Below are 17,931 nucleotides of genomic sequence, written 5' to 3'. Positions count from 1 at the left end.
TTTTTTTTGTCTGTTCTGTGTGGCACACGGGATCTTAGTTCCCCGACCTGGGATCGACCCCGTGCCCCCTGCAGTGGAAGCACTGAGTCCTAACCACTGGACTGCCAGGGAAATTCCCTCATCATATTTTATCTTGAATGATAGAAGTTTAATTAGGGGCCTCTGCTACCAACCTAACCTACCCTCATATCTCTAAATTTAAACTAAGGGAACTGGAACTTTTCTGTTCACTTTTTCCATCCTTTATTTTATAAGTCTCTTATCAGATGTTCTTAATTGACAGTACTTGTAAAGTTTGGTTGTATCATCAGGCAAGAAAAGATATCAAGTTTTTGAAATACCTGATTTTGGGGGCTTAGGGACTCAGTTCCGCCCTAATGAGGAATCAGTCCTGTGATACACAGAGTCTAAGATAAACAGAATCCACTGTCCAATAATTACCTAAAATAAGCGCAGGTTATTTTTTCATTCAGCATATGTGTGCACAGGTACTTTGCAAAGATTTGAAGATGAAAGATGTCTGAGATTAAATCCTGTCCTCATAAAGTCTAAGCAGTTGGGTGTAGACTGATAGTGCGTGCACAGGGAGACAGGCTAACAAAGGTGTCTGTACCGAGCGTTGTCCTTTTTCCTCCTAACCGTGTGCTTGTCTTACTGTTAGCTGTTCTCTGGGTAGGGCTGGGAGGATGAACACTATTAATCAGAGACCAAGCAGCCTTTCGAGTTGGCATGAGTGTGTTTAGAAGATGGAGGCGTAGGATGCTCTAATCCTGCTGCCGTTACTTCTTCATGTTAATATGCAACTTTTTCCAGTAACTACCTTACCTAAACCGTAAATTCATTTAACTTAGCTCAAGCAAGAGCATCTACTAGATTGAAGACAGAGAGCTTGTCATTGCAGATACGGTTCATTCACAGCTGACATCGCTGCTCAGCTGGGCACTTTTCCTGAGTAGCTTTATTAGCTCAAAATCCTTCTCAACACAATACGCAAATTTTGATGTGCTTCAGCTTTATGATAATTTTATAACTGGAGTAACTTTTTAAAAGAATGTTGCCAACACATTTCAGAACACAACTTGCAAATTAGCAAACACCTTTAAGTAATTCAGCAGAATAAAATTTCAATCCAAATGGTTGTTAGAAAGAAGAATAGTATTTTAAGTAAAACTGAGTTCAACTAAGCTTTAAAATCTTTCTTGAGTTATTTGTTAAAGTTGTTTACCTTTGAAGTACAATGAGCTAATTATACCACTTGTTAGAGTAACACTAATGCTTAATGCAGATTTCCTAGAGAATCTGCCTGTCCAGATCCTGCCTGTCCTTCAAGGCCCAGTTCAGGATCAAGCCCTCCTCCCCGACCCCTCCCCCATGACACTAATTCTGACCTGTCGTAGGGTTGGTATCACATTCTGCCGTGTATTTAAATGCTTTGTGTTCTCTCCTTCCCTCTCTCAGGACTGTAAGCTCCTTGAAGGCTGTACCACTGTTGAATCATTTTCCACCCAGGATTCTAGCACAATGCCTCACATATTCTAGGCTCTTTAATTGTTATTTAGGAATATGAAGTTAAGAAATATTACTGTTTAGCACAGAGGTAATATAAATTCTTCAGAATGCTGGATTTCTATAATGAATCGAAGCTTTTTGTTGTTGTTATTTTAAACCAGGTATAATAATCCCGAGAAACTTCTGGAAACAAGATGTGGACGGTGCGGGGAGTGGGCCAATTGTTTCACACTGTGCTGCAGAGCCCTGGGCTTCGAAGCCCGCTACGTCTGGGATTACACAGGTGCGGACGCCGTGTGGGCAGAGGCCAGGGTGGTCTTGCTGACTTCAAGATGGGGTGTACAGTCCCGCCTTGTCAGTCTGTGTTTCCATTTGCCTTCTGTAAATAGCAGTAATCCCAGCCTCGTGGCGTTTTTGTGTTTTTGGTTTTTTTTAATGGGGATCACAGGATTGTTTTTAGTACCGCTAGCATTTTGCCTGGTACTTTACACTATAAACATTTTTTATTAACAATTTATCATGACATTTTAGTAGTGCTGTTTCTCTATGGATAAGAACGTGTGTAATAATGTTCTGTAGAAATCTTCATTTTTGTAGAGATTAGTGTAAAAGATTTAGTAATCTTAATATACAATAAAATATAATAAAAGGCATGTGAGATTTATATTGTTCTTATTTAGTTATAACTTGTGTCACATGTTAAAAAGTTTTTCCTCTTAGATTTTTTTACTTGTGTTTCTGTTATTTTCTTAGGATAAAATGAAACCTTCACTTAATAGTGATTGTTCTCTTAACAGTCAAATAGAGACCATCAGTAACCAGACATCCTCTGTTAGACCTCTGCTGGCCTACAGTTCCAAAGTGGAATTAACTCCTTCACATTAGCAAACTCTGTGCATTAGTTCTGTGGTTTACGTGCTGTTGTTCAATGTGTTTGCCCTTTTCAGAGTTATAGCTCACATTATTTTTAATTAAGCCTAAAACTGACTGTATTAAAGGAGATTTTCCAAAACAATTGCAGGGATTTCAAAGAGAGAGAGAGGGACTTCCTTGGCGGTCCAGTGGTTAAGACTCCATGCTTCCACTGCAGGGGGCACGGGTTCGGTCCCTGGTTGGGGAGCTAGGATCTCACATGCCGCAGGGCGCGGCCAGAAAATTTAAAAAGTAAAAAAAAAAAAAAGTCATCAAGAATTGCCCCTATTAAAAAAAGAGAAAGAGAAATTAAAGCAGATGTTCTAGAGTCTTGTGTGCCACAAAATGCTCACTTGTTAATTAAAATTTAGAATCTTGCATATTATCGTGTGGTTCTCATCTTAGGCGTTTGTATATAGTTATTGGAAGTCTTGGTTTTATAAACTTAGCTTTTGTTTTTCTCCTTCTGTCATGTCTTCGTCTGTCACTTGTGTAGACCACGTCTGGACAGAAGTGTACTCCCCTTCTCAGCAGCGGTGGCTGCACTGTGACGCGTGTGAAGACGTCTGTGACAAGCCCCTCCTCTATGAGATCGGCTGGGGCAAGAAGCTGTCCTACATCATCGCATTTTCTAAAGATGAGGTAGGACGGAAGAGAAAAAATGCGTTCTAAGAATAAATTTTTTTTTCTTTTTTGACAGCCTTTGAAGGTATAATTGACATAAAATAAGCAGCACATGTTTAAAATGTACAATTTAATAAGTGTTGTCATTTGTATATGCCCGAGAGATGACCTTTGCAGCCAAGGTGGTGAACACATCCATTATCCCAGTAGTTTCCTTGTGTTCGTTCTCGCTCCTTCTTGCCCCTCTCCAGGCAACCACGGATCTACTCTCTGAGACTATACACTAATGTGTATTTCCAGAGTTGTATGTAAACGGAATCATATATACTCTTTTTGATGGGGGGGGGTTATTTTACTCATCGTAATTATTTTGAGGTTCCTCCATGTGTTTGCAAGTATCCATAATTTATTCTTTTTATTGCTGAGCAGTATTCCATCGTATGAATGTACCATGGTTTGTTTATCCATTTGCCTGTTGATGGACATTTGGGTACTTTGCAGTTTTTTTACTATTTCAAATACAGCTGCACAAGTCTTTATATGGGCATATGCTTTCTTTTCTCTTTGGTAAATGCCTGCTAGTGGAATGACCCAATCGTATGGTAGGTGATTGTTTAACGTTTTAAAAAACTGGCTCAACTGTTTTCCAAAGTGATGATGCTCTTTTGCATTCTCATCCGCAATATGTGCGAATTCCCAGTTTCTCCATATTCTTGCTAACAGTATGGCCTGACTTTTTCATTTTAGCCCTTTTTAGGAGACGTGCGGTGGTGTCGCATTGTGGTTTCATTTGCATTTCCCTGAGGACCAGCACTGAGCATCTTTTTTATGGGCTTGTTTGTCATCCGTTTCTCTTCTTTGCCCTTTCTTTTTTTAAATTGGGTTGTTCATTTTCTTATTCTTGAGTTTTGAGAGCGCTTCATATATTCTGAATACAAGTCCTTTTTCAGGTATGTGCTTTGCAAGGATTTTCTCCCTATCTGGCTTGTCTTTTTATTCTCTCAGTGACTTTTGAAGAGAAGAAATTGATTAAGTCCAGTTTATCAATTTGTTCTTTTGTGGATCTTGCTTTTTGATGTTATGTCTAAGAGATGTTTGCCTAGCCCGAGCCACAAGGATTTTCTCCTACATTTTCTTTTAGAAGTTTTATACTTTTAGTTTTACACTTGTGTCTGTGATCCATTTTGGGCTAATTTTTGTAGATAGTCCAAGGTGTGAATTGAAATTCATTATTTTGCATATGGATAATGAATTGTTCTAGCACCGTATGTTGAAAAAGTTATCCTTTTCCACTGAATTGGCCTTGTACCTTTGTCAAAAATCAGTTCTATAATATATTTATATATAATTTATATATTCAGTACAATAAAAATGGAGTGTATTTGTTGAATTTTGTGAAATCGGCTTTTGTAGGTAAGTTATAAACAGCTAAATGTTCTGAAAATTTTATCTCGTAATCACAGTCTTTTTTGGAAGTGTACTGGTTAGAAAATGAATAAAAAGCATATTCTCTTTGATTTTTTTCCCACAGGTTTTAAAATGTTAAACAAAGGACAGCATTTTAAAAATTCTATTTAAGAATTACATGCATTCTAGGTATTTAGCAAATTAATGTTGACGGTTGTAATCTTGTTAAATATTTGTGTCCTATAATTCGAGGTGGTTGATGTCACTTGGCGATATTCTTGTAAACATGAAGAGGTAATCTCCAGAAGAACTGAAATTAAAGAAGAGTTACTTCGAGAAACTATTAATACACTTAATAAGCAGGTATGTGATGGGCATTTGTCATTTTTCAGAGGACGTTTGAAATATTATATAATCAAGAATAGCCAATTTTTTTTTTTAACCCAGTGAAGTTCTTCAAGTAGTAGCTTTATTTTACAATGAAAAATATTTAAATATTTAAATTAAAATTTTTGAGGACTTGTTTTAAGTATTGTGAGGTGGGGGGTTTTTTTTTGCCTTAAATTGTCACATCTCAAAGTTCAGTGAAACAGAATTTCCATATATATACTAGTTGACATAAAAAATACGTTGCCTTATTTTTCGAAGTAATTGTGTCTTGAATATAATTACCCACACACTTGTCCACGTAGGGAAATTTCTGGAACAAGGCACGGGAAGTTGTTAACAATGAGTATTTCTGGGAAGAAGACTGGGGGGTCCAAGAGGGAAGTTTCAGCTTTGATTTTATACCCCTTTGGTAGTACTGAAATTTTTTTTACTATATATATATATATATATATATATATATATATATATATACATACACTCATACAAATACACACACACACACATATATATATATATATATATATATATATATATATGCATATTATTTTTCATGACTTAAAAAACAACTAATTTTGCTGCTGGCAGGCAATTAGAATAGGGCAGGTCACCTTACAGTGGTTGAGATTCAGTGTTTCAGCATGTTCTCCTGTTTTGAGCTCGGCTCCTTGGGCCATTTGATGATTGGCAAATGCCTGGAAGGGAGAAAAGGTGCAGTTCAGTTCACCTCAGTTTGTTTCTTCCCTTGGGATCTTAGCTTCTTCAGGTCGGGCTACCTTTGTAGCTTTGTGTTGCATTCAGACAGCTGTTGGGGTGTGTGTGTGTGTGTGTGTGTGTGTGTGTGTGTGTGTGTGTGTGTTTGTGTTTGTTCCCTGCTGTCCTCCCCTTTCTCAGCAGGACAGTTGGTCTGATTCAGGCTAGTCTGTCACAGCCAGAAACAGAAGCTGCTGCCTCTGTTTTAAACTTAAGCCAGTAAAAGGCATGGGAAGTTGGATATGGGTGTTCAGTGATCTCTTAACATAAAATTTGTAAAAGTATTTTGTTTCCACAGTGTCCTTTCTATTTTCCAAAATTACATGTATGAAAACAAAGTTGGTTACTTCTTTCCAAGACCCTGTTAAAATACAAATGTCTTAATTATATTCATACTTAGAGATGGACCTCTGCATTCCCCTAATCGTTAATGACGTTTTTTTAAACGTGCATTACAGAGGCAGATATCTTTGTCAGAAAACAGAAGAAAAGAACTTCTCCAGAGGATCATTGTGGAGCTTGTTGAATTTATATCTCCCAAAAGCCCTAAGCCTGGAGAACTTGGAGGAAGGATATCTGGGTCCTTGGCGTGGAGAGTAGCCCGAGGTGAAATGGGTCCAGAGGTATTTACTTCATTACAGCCTGATAACCTTCTCACTTTACCACTTCCTGTCCTGTGCCCTTTACGTACAGGAAAACACGGTTGGCCATGACCTTTCAATGAACTTTGCAGGGTAATTATTAAAAAATGTAAACATTTGAAGAGAACCAATAATAGATTGATGTAGTATAATTACATACAAGAGTTAGCAAAGCAGTTAAAATGGGATTTTTCTGTTGTTACCTTACATAAATTTCTAGGGCAGTTATGACTAAAGTACATGAAAACGCATTAATTACAAGTGTACAGCTTAACAGATTTTCACAAATTGTGGTTCCACATGTAACCAGAATAAGAAGTTAGACAAGCAGATGTCTGAATGACCTGAGTTCCCTTCCAGCCACTGTCTTTCACCCCTAAGAGTGACCTTTTTCCTGGTTTCTAATATCATGGACTAGTTTTGCCTGTTATTGTGCTTTATGTAAATGGAATCATACAGGATGTACTCTTTTGTGGACGATTTCTGTCTCCATATTATTTAGTGAGATTCATACTTGTTGCTGCGTGTTTATAGAACATTTATTTTCTCATTGTGGTATAATATTCCACCGTGTGAATATAGTATAATTTATCCACATTACTATTGGGTATTTGGGTTGTTTCTCGATTTTGGCTTAAAATTGTGCTGCTGTGCTATTTACAATAGCCAAGACATGGAAACAACCTAAATGTCCATCAACAGATGAATGTATAAAGAAGATGTGGTACATATATACAATGGTATACTATTCAGCCATAAGAAAGAATGAAGTAATGCCATTTGCAGCAACATGGACGGACCTAGAGATTATCATACTAAGTGAAGTAAGTCAGACAAAGACAAATATTACATGATATCACTTGTATGTGGAATCTAAAACATAATACAAATGAATCTATTTACAAAACAGAAGCAGACTCCACAGACATAGAAAACAGACTTATGGTTGCCCAAATGGGAGAGGGGTGGGTTATAAATTAGGAGTATGGGATTAAGAGATGCACACTACCATGTATAAAAGAGATAAACAACAAGGGTTCACTGTAGAGCACAGAAAGCTATATCCAGTATCTTGTAATACCTATAATGGAAAATAACCTGAAAAAATATATATAGAAATAACTGAACCACTTTGCTGTACAGTTGAAATTAACGCAATATTGTATATCAGCTATACTTCAGGTTTTTAAAACTTACGCTGCTGTGAACATACACAGACATGTTTTCAGTGAATGTGTATGCGTTTCAGATGGGTGCCTACCCGGGAGCAGAATAGCTGGATCGCAGCGGTAGTGTGAGGATGTTTGGCTTTAGCGGATGCCACTGAGCAGTTTCCCAGAGTGGCTGTGCCGGTTTACACCCTCCCCAGCAGTAAATGAGACTTTTCTACGGCTCTGCCTATAGTTGCCTGTCTTTTTCATGTTAGCATTTCTGGTGGTATATAGTAGTGATAGTATTATATTGTGATTATATTATCTTTTTAGTAAGAAATTACTATTTTTCCTGGAAAACAGTTTTTTTTAATTTATTTTTTATTGAAGTATAATTGATTTACAATATTGTGTTTCAGGTGTACAGCAAAGTGATTCAGTTATATGTACATATATATCTATTTTTTTTTCCGATTTTAAATTTGCACTTTGGTGCTGAATGATGAAGTTGAATGTCTGTTCTTTAAACTTTCGTTTATTTATTTATTTTTATTTCTGGCTGCGTCAGGTCTTCGGTTGCCGCATGCGGGATCTTTCTGTTGCGGTGCGTGGGCTCTCCATTGCAGCGCGTGGGCTTCTCTAGTTGTGGCGTGTGGGTTTTCTCTCTCTAGTTGCGGCGCGTGGGCTCCAGAGCACGTGGGCTCTGTAGTTTGCGGCACACAGGCTCTCGAAGTGCGCAGGCTCAGTAGTTGCGTGGCGCACGGGCTTAGTTGCCCCGCGGCATGTGGGATCTTAGTTCCCCGACCAGGGACCAAACCCACATCCCCTGCATTGGAAGGTGGATTCTTAACCACTGGGCCACCAGGGAAGTCCCATTCTTTAAACTTCTGGATATCCTCTTTTGTGAAGTCCCGTTCAGTGCTAGGAAAACTTTATAAAGTGGGAAAAATAATAGAATCTGGGTAATTCAGCGGATGAAAGTGTTTATTTTTTATTACATACTTGCCTGCATCTGGTTTTGGCTAGAAAGTGTTGTTGCTCTGAGTACTATTATATAGTCAAACTTATTTGAAGATATTATCACTTGATTAGTCTCCCAAAATTAAGTAATGAACAACGGAAATGTAATTTCTAGAGTTAGGGGCTAGCATTAAAGCAGTATGCTTTGTAATGGACCTTAAGTACAATAGACTGTCCTTTGCTCTTAGGGAGCTTAAAGTTGACTCACTAGAAAGTATTTAATATAAACGTCTAAGAAGATAAGCAATGAAAAATGCTTGAAAGGAAAATAATCCATCACAGTAGCAGTATCAAACAGTTCCACACAAAGTTTTATATCTCCTTTTTCTAAATTTGCCATTGTTACACCTCATTTCTCTAATAAAGGAATATGTCCCGAAGGGGAGAATTATCTCTAGTAAACTTTGTTTACTTTTAAATTTATCCCATCATCTTTAGCTGGCAGTTAGAAGTGTTGGTTCAGCCATAGAATTACAAGATCTAATTTCAACAAATAATTCAGATCACTGCTGATGCAGTGCAAGTTACAAGTCTAAATTTAAATGAAGCCAATTGAAAAGAGCTAATGTAATTCACAGCTGTGTTCAGTTCAAAATGGGGGTATTTAGGTCTTCGCTTCTTTTTCTTTTTGTGGATGAGTGCGCTTCCTCTTGCATGGCATATACATTGATTAAACTTTAAAAATATGAATTGGGTCCTATGCCCGGATTGTTTTCCCTGATGGACATTTTTTAAATTTCTCAATTATTGGAGACCATATTAGGGCCGTGGATTTAAAAAGTCATTTTCCTCTTTACAAACAGATGTTTGTTTTAAAAGTCAGTCCTAAAAAATTAGGGAACTGTATCTTGAAATTGGTTGGAAAAAGAAGGAAACATTGGTGATATTTTCATAAAGAGAAGTTTTGTCTTAATCTTATATTTTAAAGAAATTATGAAATATGATATATTCAGTAACATATATTTTTCTTTTCCCTTTGGTAATTAGTTATCCTTGGTAAAATAGTAGACAGTGCTACTTTAATATTTTAATTCCATCTGGTTTATGTCAGCACTCTGAAATATCTTTGACAGAGAAGAATTGAGAAGTATTATTACATGCTCATTTTAAAGTGTAGTATACTAATTCATAGTTAGAAAATCACCTTCTAAAAATAATAAACTGCCTTTTTTTTTTTTTAACCTTATCCAGGTTCTGCTAGGGAATTATCTTCTTGTTTATACACTTATAAATATTTTCCTCTTTCCATCTCTAAGATGTTTTATATTCTACTTATTGATCCTTGTACATTTGAAGTTTTTACATTGTGTACTACCTAGTTCCCAATGTTTAACAGGAAAGCATCACCTACTATCTTGATTGATTAGTAAATTGATTAGTTAGAAGCAAGACGTTGATACAGACTAGAGCAGTGGTTCTCAACAGTGGGTGACTGCCTTCCAGGAGACATCTATAATGTCCAGGGACATTTTGGGGGTCCCAGCTGTGAGGGGCAGTACCACTGGCATCTGGTGGGTGAGGGGCCAGGGATTCTGCCGAGCAGCCTGCAGTGCACAGGGCAGCCCAGCCCCGCACACCACACGCTGCTATGCTCACATCTGAGCGGGAGGGGACGTTGTGTCGGTGCCACAGACAGGCGCGGGACAAATAACATCCTCTTCCTCAAACCTGAGATTCAACCGGTGATTTCAGGAGACTGTTTTACATTAAAATAAACATTTACTTCGTAATAGAACGCAAAATTTGCCTGGAATTTTAAAATTTACCTGGTGAAACAAGAGTTTTTGTAGCAATTTCACATGTGCGGAAGATTGTTTCCAGCTATACCTCCCAGGCACCGTCCTCTCTTCGGGCATCAGGAAAGGACTCTGGTGAAACGGCTTTAGGCTGAGGCCTGAAGGGTGAGAAAGAATCACGTAGCTGGAGAGTAGAAGGAACAGCATTCCAGACGGAGGGAACAGCACGTGTCACGGCCCCGTGGCAGGAAGCGGCTGGGCCTTTGTGAGGAACTAAAGAAGAAGTAACACAGTGGGGGTGAAGAGACCGCAGAGAAGGGTGCCGTGGGATCTGGTTGGAGAAGGAGCAGAGGACAAGCCACGTGGGCCTTGGTAGCCTTGGTAGAGGTGTGGCGTTCCTGTGCAGTGAGAGGTCAGTGGAGCCAGTTAAGCAGGAAGGTGAGGGACTTCCCTGGGGGGTCCAGTGGTTGAGACTCCGCACTTCCACTGCAGGGGCCGTGGGTTCGATCCCTGGTTGGGGAACTAAGGTCCCCCATGCCACGTGGTGCAGCCAAAAAGAAAAAGAAAGTGATGTGTCCCAATTTACATTTTTAACAATCATGTTGATGACTGTGTGGAGAGGTTAAGAGTTGAAAGCTGGGAAATCAGCTGTAGGAGAGGATTGCAGCATCCAATTAAGACATGGTGGTGGTAGAAATGAAGTCATGTTGACACAAAATCCGAAAAGTGTAAGTCAGCTACAGTTTATATTTCTTGTTTTCTGTCTAGTAATGTTTGGTGCTACGTCAGCATCATACTGTTCATATTTAGTCTGTAAAATATTTTCCAGATTTTCCAATGGCACCAGTTTTTCCTTTTCAAGTTGAAGGAATCTCTTAACCACTATCCATAGCAGTACCTCTCTATGGATCTGTTTTCTATTATGTTGAAAAACTAATTCTGCTTTCTTTTTAAGAGTAAAGAAACCTTGTTCATCCCCTCTGAAAACGAGAAGATTTCTAAACAGCTCCACCTTTGCTATAATATAGTAAAAAATCATTATGTCCGCATTTCAAGTAATAACCAAACCATTTCTGGATGGGAGAATGGTGTGTGGAGAATGGAATCCATATTCAGAAAAGTTGAAACAGACTGGAACATGGTAACGTAATGCATGAAGCTGTTTAAAACTTCAGTCGTTGTTTAAACAAATATAGATTGGCTTCATTTTTCAGCTGTGCATAATGTGAAAACGGATATCAAAATTAGTTTTAGTAATCCTTAAAGCTGTAAAAGAAGATCCTGCTCTCTGTTTATGAAATGTCCATTCGAAATCTGTGTGTTTATATCAAGAAAGTATCCATTTTCATCAAAGAGGCCGAATATAATTCTTCCATGGGGAAAAATAATCAAGTGTATAACCAACTCATGTGACTAGTTTTTGCATCAATACGTAGAGTATACTGTTATCCACTTCCTTCATAGATGTGTACTGATTGCCTGCTACGGGCGAGCTCTTAGGGACTGTAACCCATTTAGTCCAGAGTCCCAAGAGCTAACCATCTAACACGCTTCTGTTTCATAAGATTGTGGATGATTGAGCAGCGATATTGGTTATTCTGTTTCCTAAAAATAAAGGGAGAAATGGATGGTGGGACGATAGTAGTTCATTATACCAACTTGTACACTGTTGTTACTTGTTGTCTGGAATAAGAGGCTTTGCTTTTAGACTGCTCTCCCCCTTAGGCACACACCAAAAATAAGCTCAGAGCAACTCACATGACCTCAGTAGGTCTGACCATATTATTGATAGGTTTCACTGGAGTGAATGAACTTATAGGCAGCTTTAACTTGCCACCTGAAGAGTGAGAAACTGTTCACTTGTAAGACATAGTGAATAGGTTTAGCAGGTGAGTCACAGATAAACAGATGCTGGTGTTTATGAGCATCTACTACATGCTTATCACTGTACCAGCCATTAATCAGAGTACAGAGGACATACAAAGATAAGGTCCCTGCTTTCTTCCACCCCTCCCCACCCCGCCATAGGTTTTTGTTCTAAACTTACCTCGGTGCTTATTTTGACCATCTTTTTGTATTAAGTCAAGAATGATTTGTAGGCTCATTGAGATTGTAGATGGAGGAATTCTCTTCTTTAGTTAAGGAAGGGCATAAAATATAATACAAGATAAAGTTTAAAACTTCAAGATATGTGTATCTATAATTGACTCTTCTGCTAATGAGAGAGGATGAGCTGCTTCTGGAAAACCATCCTTACCTGAAGAATTGCTCTGAACAGAAAGCAGGAGAGGACAGACATGGCGTTTACCCAAGGACTAGCGTGTGCTGAACTGGAGATGAGGCATGACCACCTCGCGCCCTGACCACCGGCCTGGTGGAGAAGACACTGTGCCGAGGAGCAGGGCTAGTGTGTGGCATGCTCCCGTCCTGCTCCCGCGTTTGCTCATCGGCACACGCGCACCGAGCACCTGTTGTACCCGGCACGGCTCTCACCGCGAGGACGCGCAGGTGAAGGTGCCACTGGTGTCGGCCCTCACAGTCCAGGAAGCGTGAGCAGCCACGACGCGGGGCGCTGTAACAATGACGCCCTCGCGTTGCGATGGGGACTGCGGGAGGCTGGCAGAGCGCCACAGCGCGGGCGCCGCTGGGGCTGCGCGCGGAGAGCGGAGTAGGTGCTCGCGAGGCAGGGCCGGAGCGTGCAGGGCAGGGCTCTCGCTTCCAGACCTCTGAGTAGACTGTCGTGGCCGGAGCCGGGGTGTTGTGTGAGAAGGCTTTACGTAAGGCAAATGAGGTGTGAGGGCCGTTAAGTATGAAACAAGAGCCGACTGCAGCAAAGTTTGTGCCTTCGTATGCTTTTACGAGGGGCGCCATTTTTCAAAAAGCTGAACGAATCCATTCCCGGTTAAAGTACTTCTTAGTAAATGAAGAATGCTGGAATTGTAACTGCGCCCATAGAGACTGATCACTCCGAAGTCATATGTTGCCATTTAAAACGTGAGTTTTTCGCCTAAATCAACCTCTGTCGTTCTGTTCGAGGGCGCCCCCTGCTAGGGATTCTCTAACTCGGCTAAAACTAGAGGCTCATTCCACTCAGTAATCGCCACGCTGGAGTCACGGCGGGTCCCCGGCAGCCCGTCTGTGGGTGATTAGAACAGAACCTTACGCTCTCACAGTGGCAGCCTCCCGGGAGCACGGAGACGCTCTGAATTTTGCTCCTTAGCAAAGACACTGTTCAGTGGTGTCTGGATTTGAAGGGAACATTAAAAGCTCAATCAAGAGTCTCCTTTTTAGGAGGCAAGTAATAACACCCTGATAAAAGTGATGTTAGTGGCTTCCTGACCAGTCTCCCTGCATTGCCCTGGTCCCTTTAAAGATGTTTTTCTGGCTACAGCATGGAGAACGTTTTCAGAACCCCGTTCGTTACTGAGTGCTTTCAGGGTGAGAAGCAGCTCCGGTCTCTTGAGTCTGGCCCTCGCCTTGCACCACCAGGCTGCCCCCTGGCTCTCTGCATGCGCTGCCCTGCCCCCCTCCCCGCGGAACCTCGTTTCTTTCCTTTCTGTGGGACTAACTTATTCTTACCCTTAGGACCTGCGTAAGCCTCATTCCGTCCAGTCCCGGCCAGCTGGTTCCTTTTACCCTGTATTGACTCGTGGCATCATGCCCCTCCCCTTCCTGAAGTTTATTCTACGCACGTGTGTGAGAACCGATTGTCTCTCTCCTACCGGACTGTAAACATTGCCCGGGCAGAGACCTTGTCTTTTCCTACTCACTTCTGTGCTGTCAGTATTCACATGTCTAGCATTGTGCCTGATACGTAGCAAATGTGTAATAATAAAGACGAGTGGATGTGAGAATGAGCGCTTGAGTGTGTACGGCATAAATTCTGCGGCACCCGAGGGCCACGTCGAGCACTGCAGGAGCTCTATTCATTCAGACTGTGCCCCGTGGATGTTCCTCAGTACTTTGCAGTTTTGAGCAGTTTTGTCATTCTCAGTGCCACTAGAGTCACGTTAGCCCTTTCGGGCGCACGGCATGATGTCAGGAATTGACCCCGGCAGCCGTGCGCCCTGTCATACTCTGTGCTCGGCACTTAGGGCCTAGTGGTGAGTTACAAGGCGCACCCAAGGTGAGCTAGGCCTGTGTAGGAGGAAGACACGTAGACCAGCTGTTTCGGTCAGCAAGGTGGGCGCTGGAAGGACGTGGGCTCGTGTGAGATACACGAGGAAGAGCCGCTGCATCTCACGCCGGAGCCTTGCAGAAGAAATGATATCCGAGGGGGTGGCAGAGGGGAGTTTCTCAGAGAGGGGCATGAGAAACAGTGTGCACACGCACAGAAGCGAGAAACACCCGCACCTTCAGAGAAGAGGAAGCAGTCGGGAACGCGGGGAGAGCAGCGGGGAATAAGGCCGGAGGGGTGAATGGTTGTCAGGCCCCAGGGACTTTGATGACCTTGCACTTATGCAATAGGAAACCTTGCAGGAGTTCAGGCAAAGGAGGGCCATCATCACACTGGCCATCCAGAGGCTGCAGATGGAAGAAGTAGGAAGCATAGTCTGGAAAGATGTAAATACAGTGGGAACTGACAGTGTTCACGTTGGACCTCAGTTGAAAAATTGGAATAACCAAAAATAAGATTCATGAGCCAGAGCAGCTTACTAGCATTCGATTAGGGTTTCTTGAAATACAGCTGCTCTGCTGGAGATCTGTAGGAATGACTGACTGCACCGTGAACTCAGAGTTCATCTCAGCAGCCGCGGCAGAATGAGAATTTTAAGTGTGTACTAAAGAGCAGCTTCAAACAGTGCGGTGCAAACTGAACCTCCAGGAAACCATAACAGCCGGCCAACCAGCCTGGCATGTTTCTCATGTAATGAGAAAATCTTTTAAGTGCAGATCTTCCCAAGAATGTGAAATACAGAAAGAAGCTGATGTGCAGATTGTTCACAGTCTTGAGAGTAGTGGTCGCAGCCACAACCCGCAGGACCAGTTTCAGCAGGGTGCATGGCAAGCAGTATAACTTAGATCTGAAGCCACAGATGCACTGGTCTCATTCCTCCCCACAGGTTGTGTGTGATGTGCTTTCATTGTCTATAGATGCCAGAGAGGGGCCAGGGTGGATCACGTACAAATTTAAAAACCCAACAGGCAAAAACATTTGTTGAAGGTAAGTCAGGAAGTTCGGAACGATCAACAGTTACAAAAAGACTTTTTTTCCCCTTTAGAGCAAACAGTTGCCTGTTTGAGAGGTTATAAAGTATTTTTTTCTCCTAAATAAATTATAATTACCGGTTCTATTGGTTTTACACCTAGACAGGACCACAGTTGGAGGTTTATGTAAATCCTGATGTTTTGGTACATTTCAAAGTGCCAAACTGAGTATACATAGTATACTGTGGAACTGGGTATACATAGTGTGCTCAGTTACCATAGTAACATCCTACAGTCTCTAAAAATGCTGAGTTAAATAAGTTGGTTAAAGTGCTACAGACAGAATATGTTGCGTCCAAAAGATGACATGAATTTTCAATATAAATAGGGTCTGCTTTATCTCCATACGCTGTTTCTTTGGCCTAAGAGAACTTTTATTTGCTCACAGTATGCTTAAAGTTTTATTTAAGCATCTAAGAATTCAATGATGAATTCCACCCTATCCTTTAACGTTTTAGAGTTGTAAAAACTGATGCCTTCAGGACTGAAAAATGTAAGTCTTAGAAAAAGCAATTTTCAGACATGTTCAACAGCCATTATAAGCCTTCTGTGACAGTTAAAAACAGTTCTAATTAGGGCTTCCCTGGTGGCGCAGTGGTTGAGAGTCCGCCTGCCGATGCAGGGGACACGAGTTCGAGCCCCGGTCCGGGAAGATCCCACATGCCGCAGAGCGGCTGGGCCCCCACGCCACGGCCGCTGAGCCTGCGCGTCCGGAGCCTGTGCTCCACAACGGGAGAGGCCACAACAGTGAGAGGCCCGCGTACCGCAAAAAAAAAAAAACAAACAAAAAACCAGTTCTGATTAGATTGTCTTCACTTTCTACTATGATCAGGTATTGCTTTTCCATGTGTACCTGTAAGACTTTTCTGTCATGTCTCAAAATTAGAAGCTTTAAGAAGAAGAAAAAAATTTTGGCCCAGACTCACGTGATATAATTAAGGCAGTTCTTGGGGGTAAACTAGAACTTTGAAGTTAGCTTGACTTGAGCCTGTCGTATTTTATATGCCCACACTTTTAGGGGGGCATTTGAAGCCACTGAGCTCTGAAAAGACACAAGACACAGAAGACAGGTATTGAGACATAAATATATTTGCCCGCTGTCTTTCAGTTTCTTCCCACCAGCTTTCTTCCTGTGACCCCTCTGTCTGGCTCTTCTTTCCCAGGTAGCCCCATTTACCAGCCTCTCCTCTGGAGGAGTAATTACATTATGGATAATCCCTAGGTGCCCAGGAGTTTAGTGTTGGTGAGACTAACAGCTCCCTGGCAGCTTTGCTACAGCCCTGAGCCCAGGCTCTCCATGCACACAGCTGCCGGGGGAGCGAGCAGAAGGCACACACGCATCCGAGGTGCTAGAGTGAGGTACCCGGGACCCAAGTGGGGCAGGCGACCGTGCAGACGGCTGGGGTGGTTGTGCAGGACAGCAGCAGGCGCTCTATGTGTTTCTGGTCTGAGGAGTTTTAAATCATCTTCCCTGGAGAGTGATTGTTTAACGGTTTCATTGTCTCCAGCTCACTGATTCTAAAAACTCAAATTAGCCAGCATATTTAACGTGGAGGAAAACTAGGTAGAGGTTGCCGAGCAGAATAGCATATCAACAGCACGCTAGCAGTGACTGACGTTTTACTTGATGGCTGAGGACTAGAATAGTAAGGAATTGGACATTTCCATGGCGGGTGTGTTTCATGTGGTACTGCCGGCTGTTTGCCCCTGAGAAGTAGATTAGCTGTGTCTGAAAGAACGTATGTGTGTGCGCGCGCAAGTTTCTAATACTTAAATACTGTTTATTAAACCCCATAAATCCAGAGCCTGTGCCCCCAGAGCATTTATGATTTGGTTAAGTGAGATAATACAAGCACACCTGAAATAAAACAGTTATATTTGGGTCACGGAGTATTGGCAGTTCAACGCGGGATGCACTTGTGGAGGACCATGAAAACTGCGAGTTTGGATGTCATGCAAGAGGCAGGTACTTGCTGTATGTTCTAGACCAGCAAACCATAGGAGGCAGTGGGAGGTTAAAAACATTAATTAGGCAGTTGCAGAAAGATGAGTGTAACGTCATGACCGAAGTGTTAAGTGCAGTAAGACCGAAGGAAAGTGTTTTTCGTTTTTTTTTTTTTTTTCAAGACTTATTTCAAAGAAATGCATCGATTATTGTGGGAGTTTGGACATTAGGGATAAATGAGTAAAGAGTCAGGTTCTCAGAGGTTCAAGCCTGGGTGAGTGGGCCAGGGCTGTGGACGTTCAGTTTTCACGTCAGCACATTTGAAGAGTGTGGATGAAACTGTGAAGGGAGCTGGACTGGAGGCAGCGGTCAGTCTGGACGTCTTAGGGAGGACATTGACGGTGGTCACAGCACTGACGGTGACGGCCTGGGCAGCATCCTGTTTAGAGAGGCTTGCAGGGAGCATGGACTTTTAACCTTGTAAACCTTTCCCGTTGCTTAGCACTGACTGAGGTATTTGCTTGATTTAGAGGATATGGCCCATCTCACTCTAGGAAAGCTTATCTGAAAACCCAGGCTTAGAAAAGAAGATACATTAAGGAATAATTGCATTTAAAAAGACTCTTCATTTTCAGCAG

The 17,931-nt window shown here is 41.6% G+C and overlaps 1 protein-coding gene across 2 annotated transcripts in view; it reads left to right on the top strand.

Annotated features, from left to right (window-relative positions):
• The window catches only part of NGLY1 (N-glycanase 1), a 64,848-nt gene that overhangs the window by 45,371 nt on the left and 1,546 nt on the right, over positions 1–17,931 (top strand). For both annotated transcript variants that reach the window (XM_007465493.1, XM_007465494.1), the window contains exons 6-10: positions 1,671–1,792; positions 2,918–3,063; positions 4,705–4,815; positions 6,051–6,215; positions 11,096–11,281. In XM_007465493.1, coding sequence (XP_007465555.1) covers positions 1,671–1,792; positions 2,918–3,063; positions 4,705–4,815; positions 6,051–6,215; positions 11,096–11,281 — 730 coding nt within the window. The remainder of the gene's footprint in view (positions 1–1,670; positions 1,793–2,917; positions 3,064–4,704; positions 4,816–6,050; positions 6,216–11,095; positions 11,282–17,931) is intronic.

This window comes from Lipotes vexillifer, unplaced genomic scaffold (genome assembly GCF_000442215.2).
Source record: "Lipotes vexillifer unplaced genomic scaffold, Lipotes_vexillifer_v1.1 scaffold385, whole genome shotgun sequence".
NCBI classification, from domain to species: Eukaryota; Metazoa; Chordata; class Mammalia; order Artiodactyla; family Lipotidae; genus Lipotes; species Lipotes vexillifer.
Note: the sequence above shows the minus strand (reverse complement) of the source record. Positions and strands in the feature narration are given on the sequence as shown.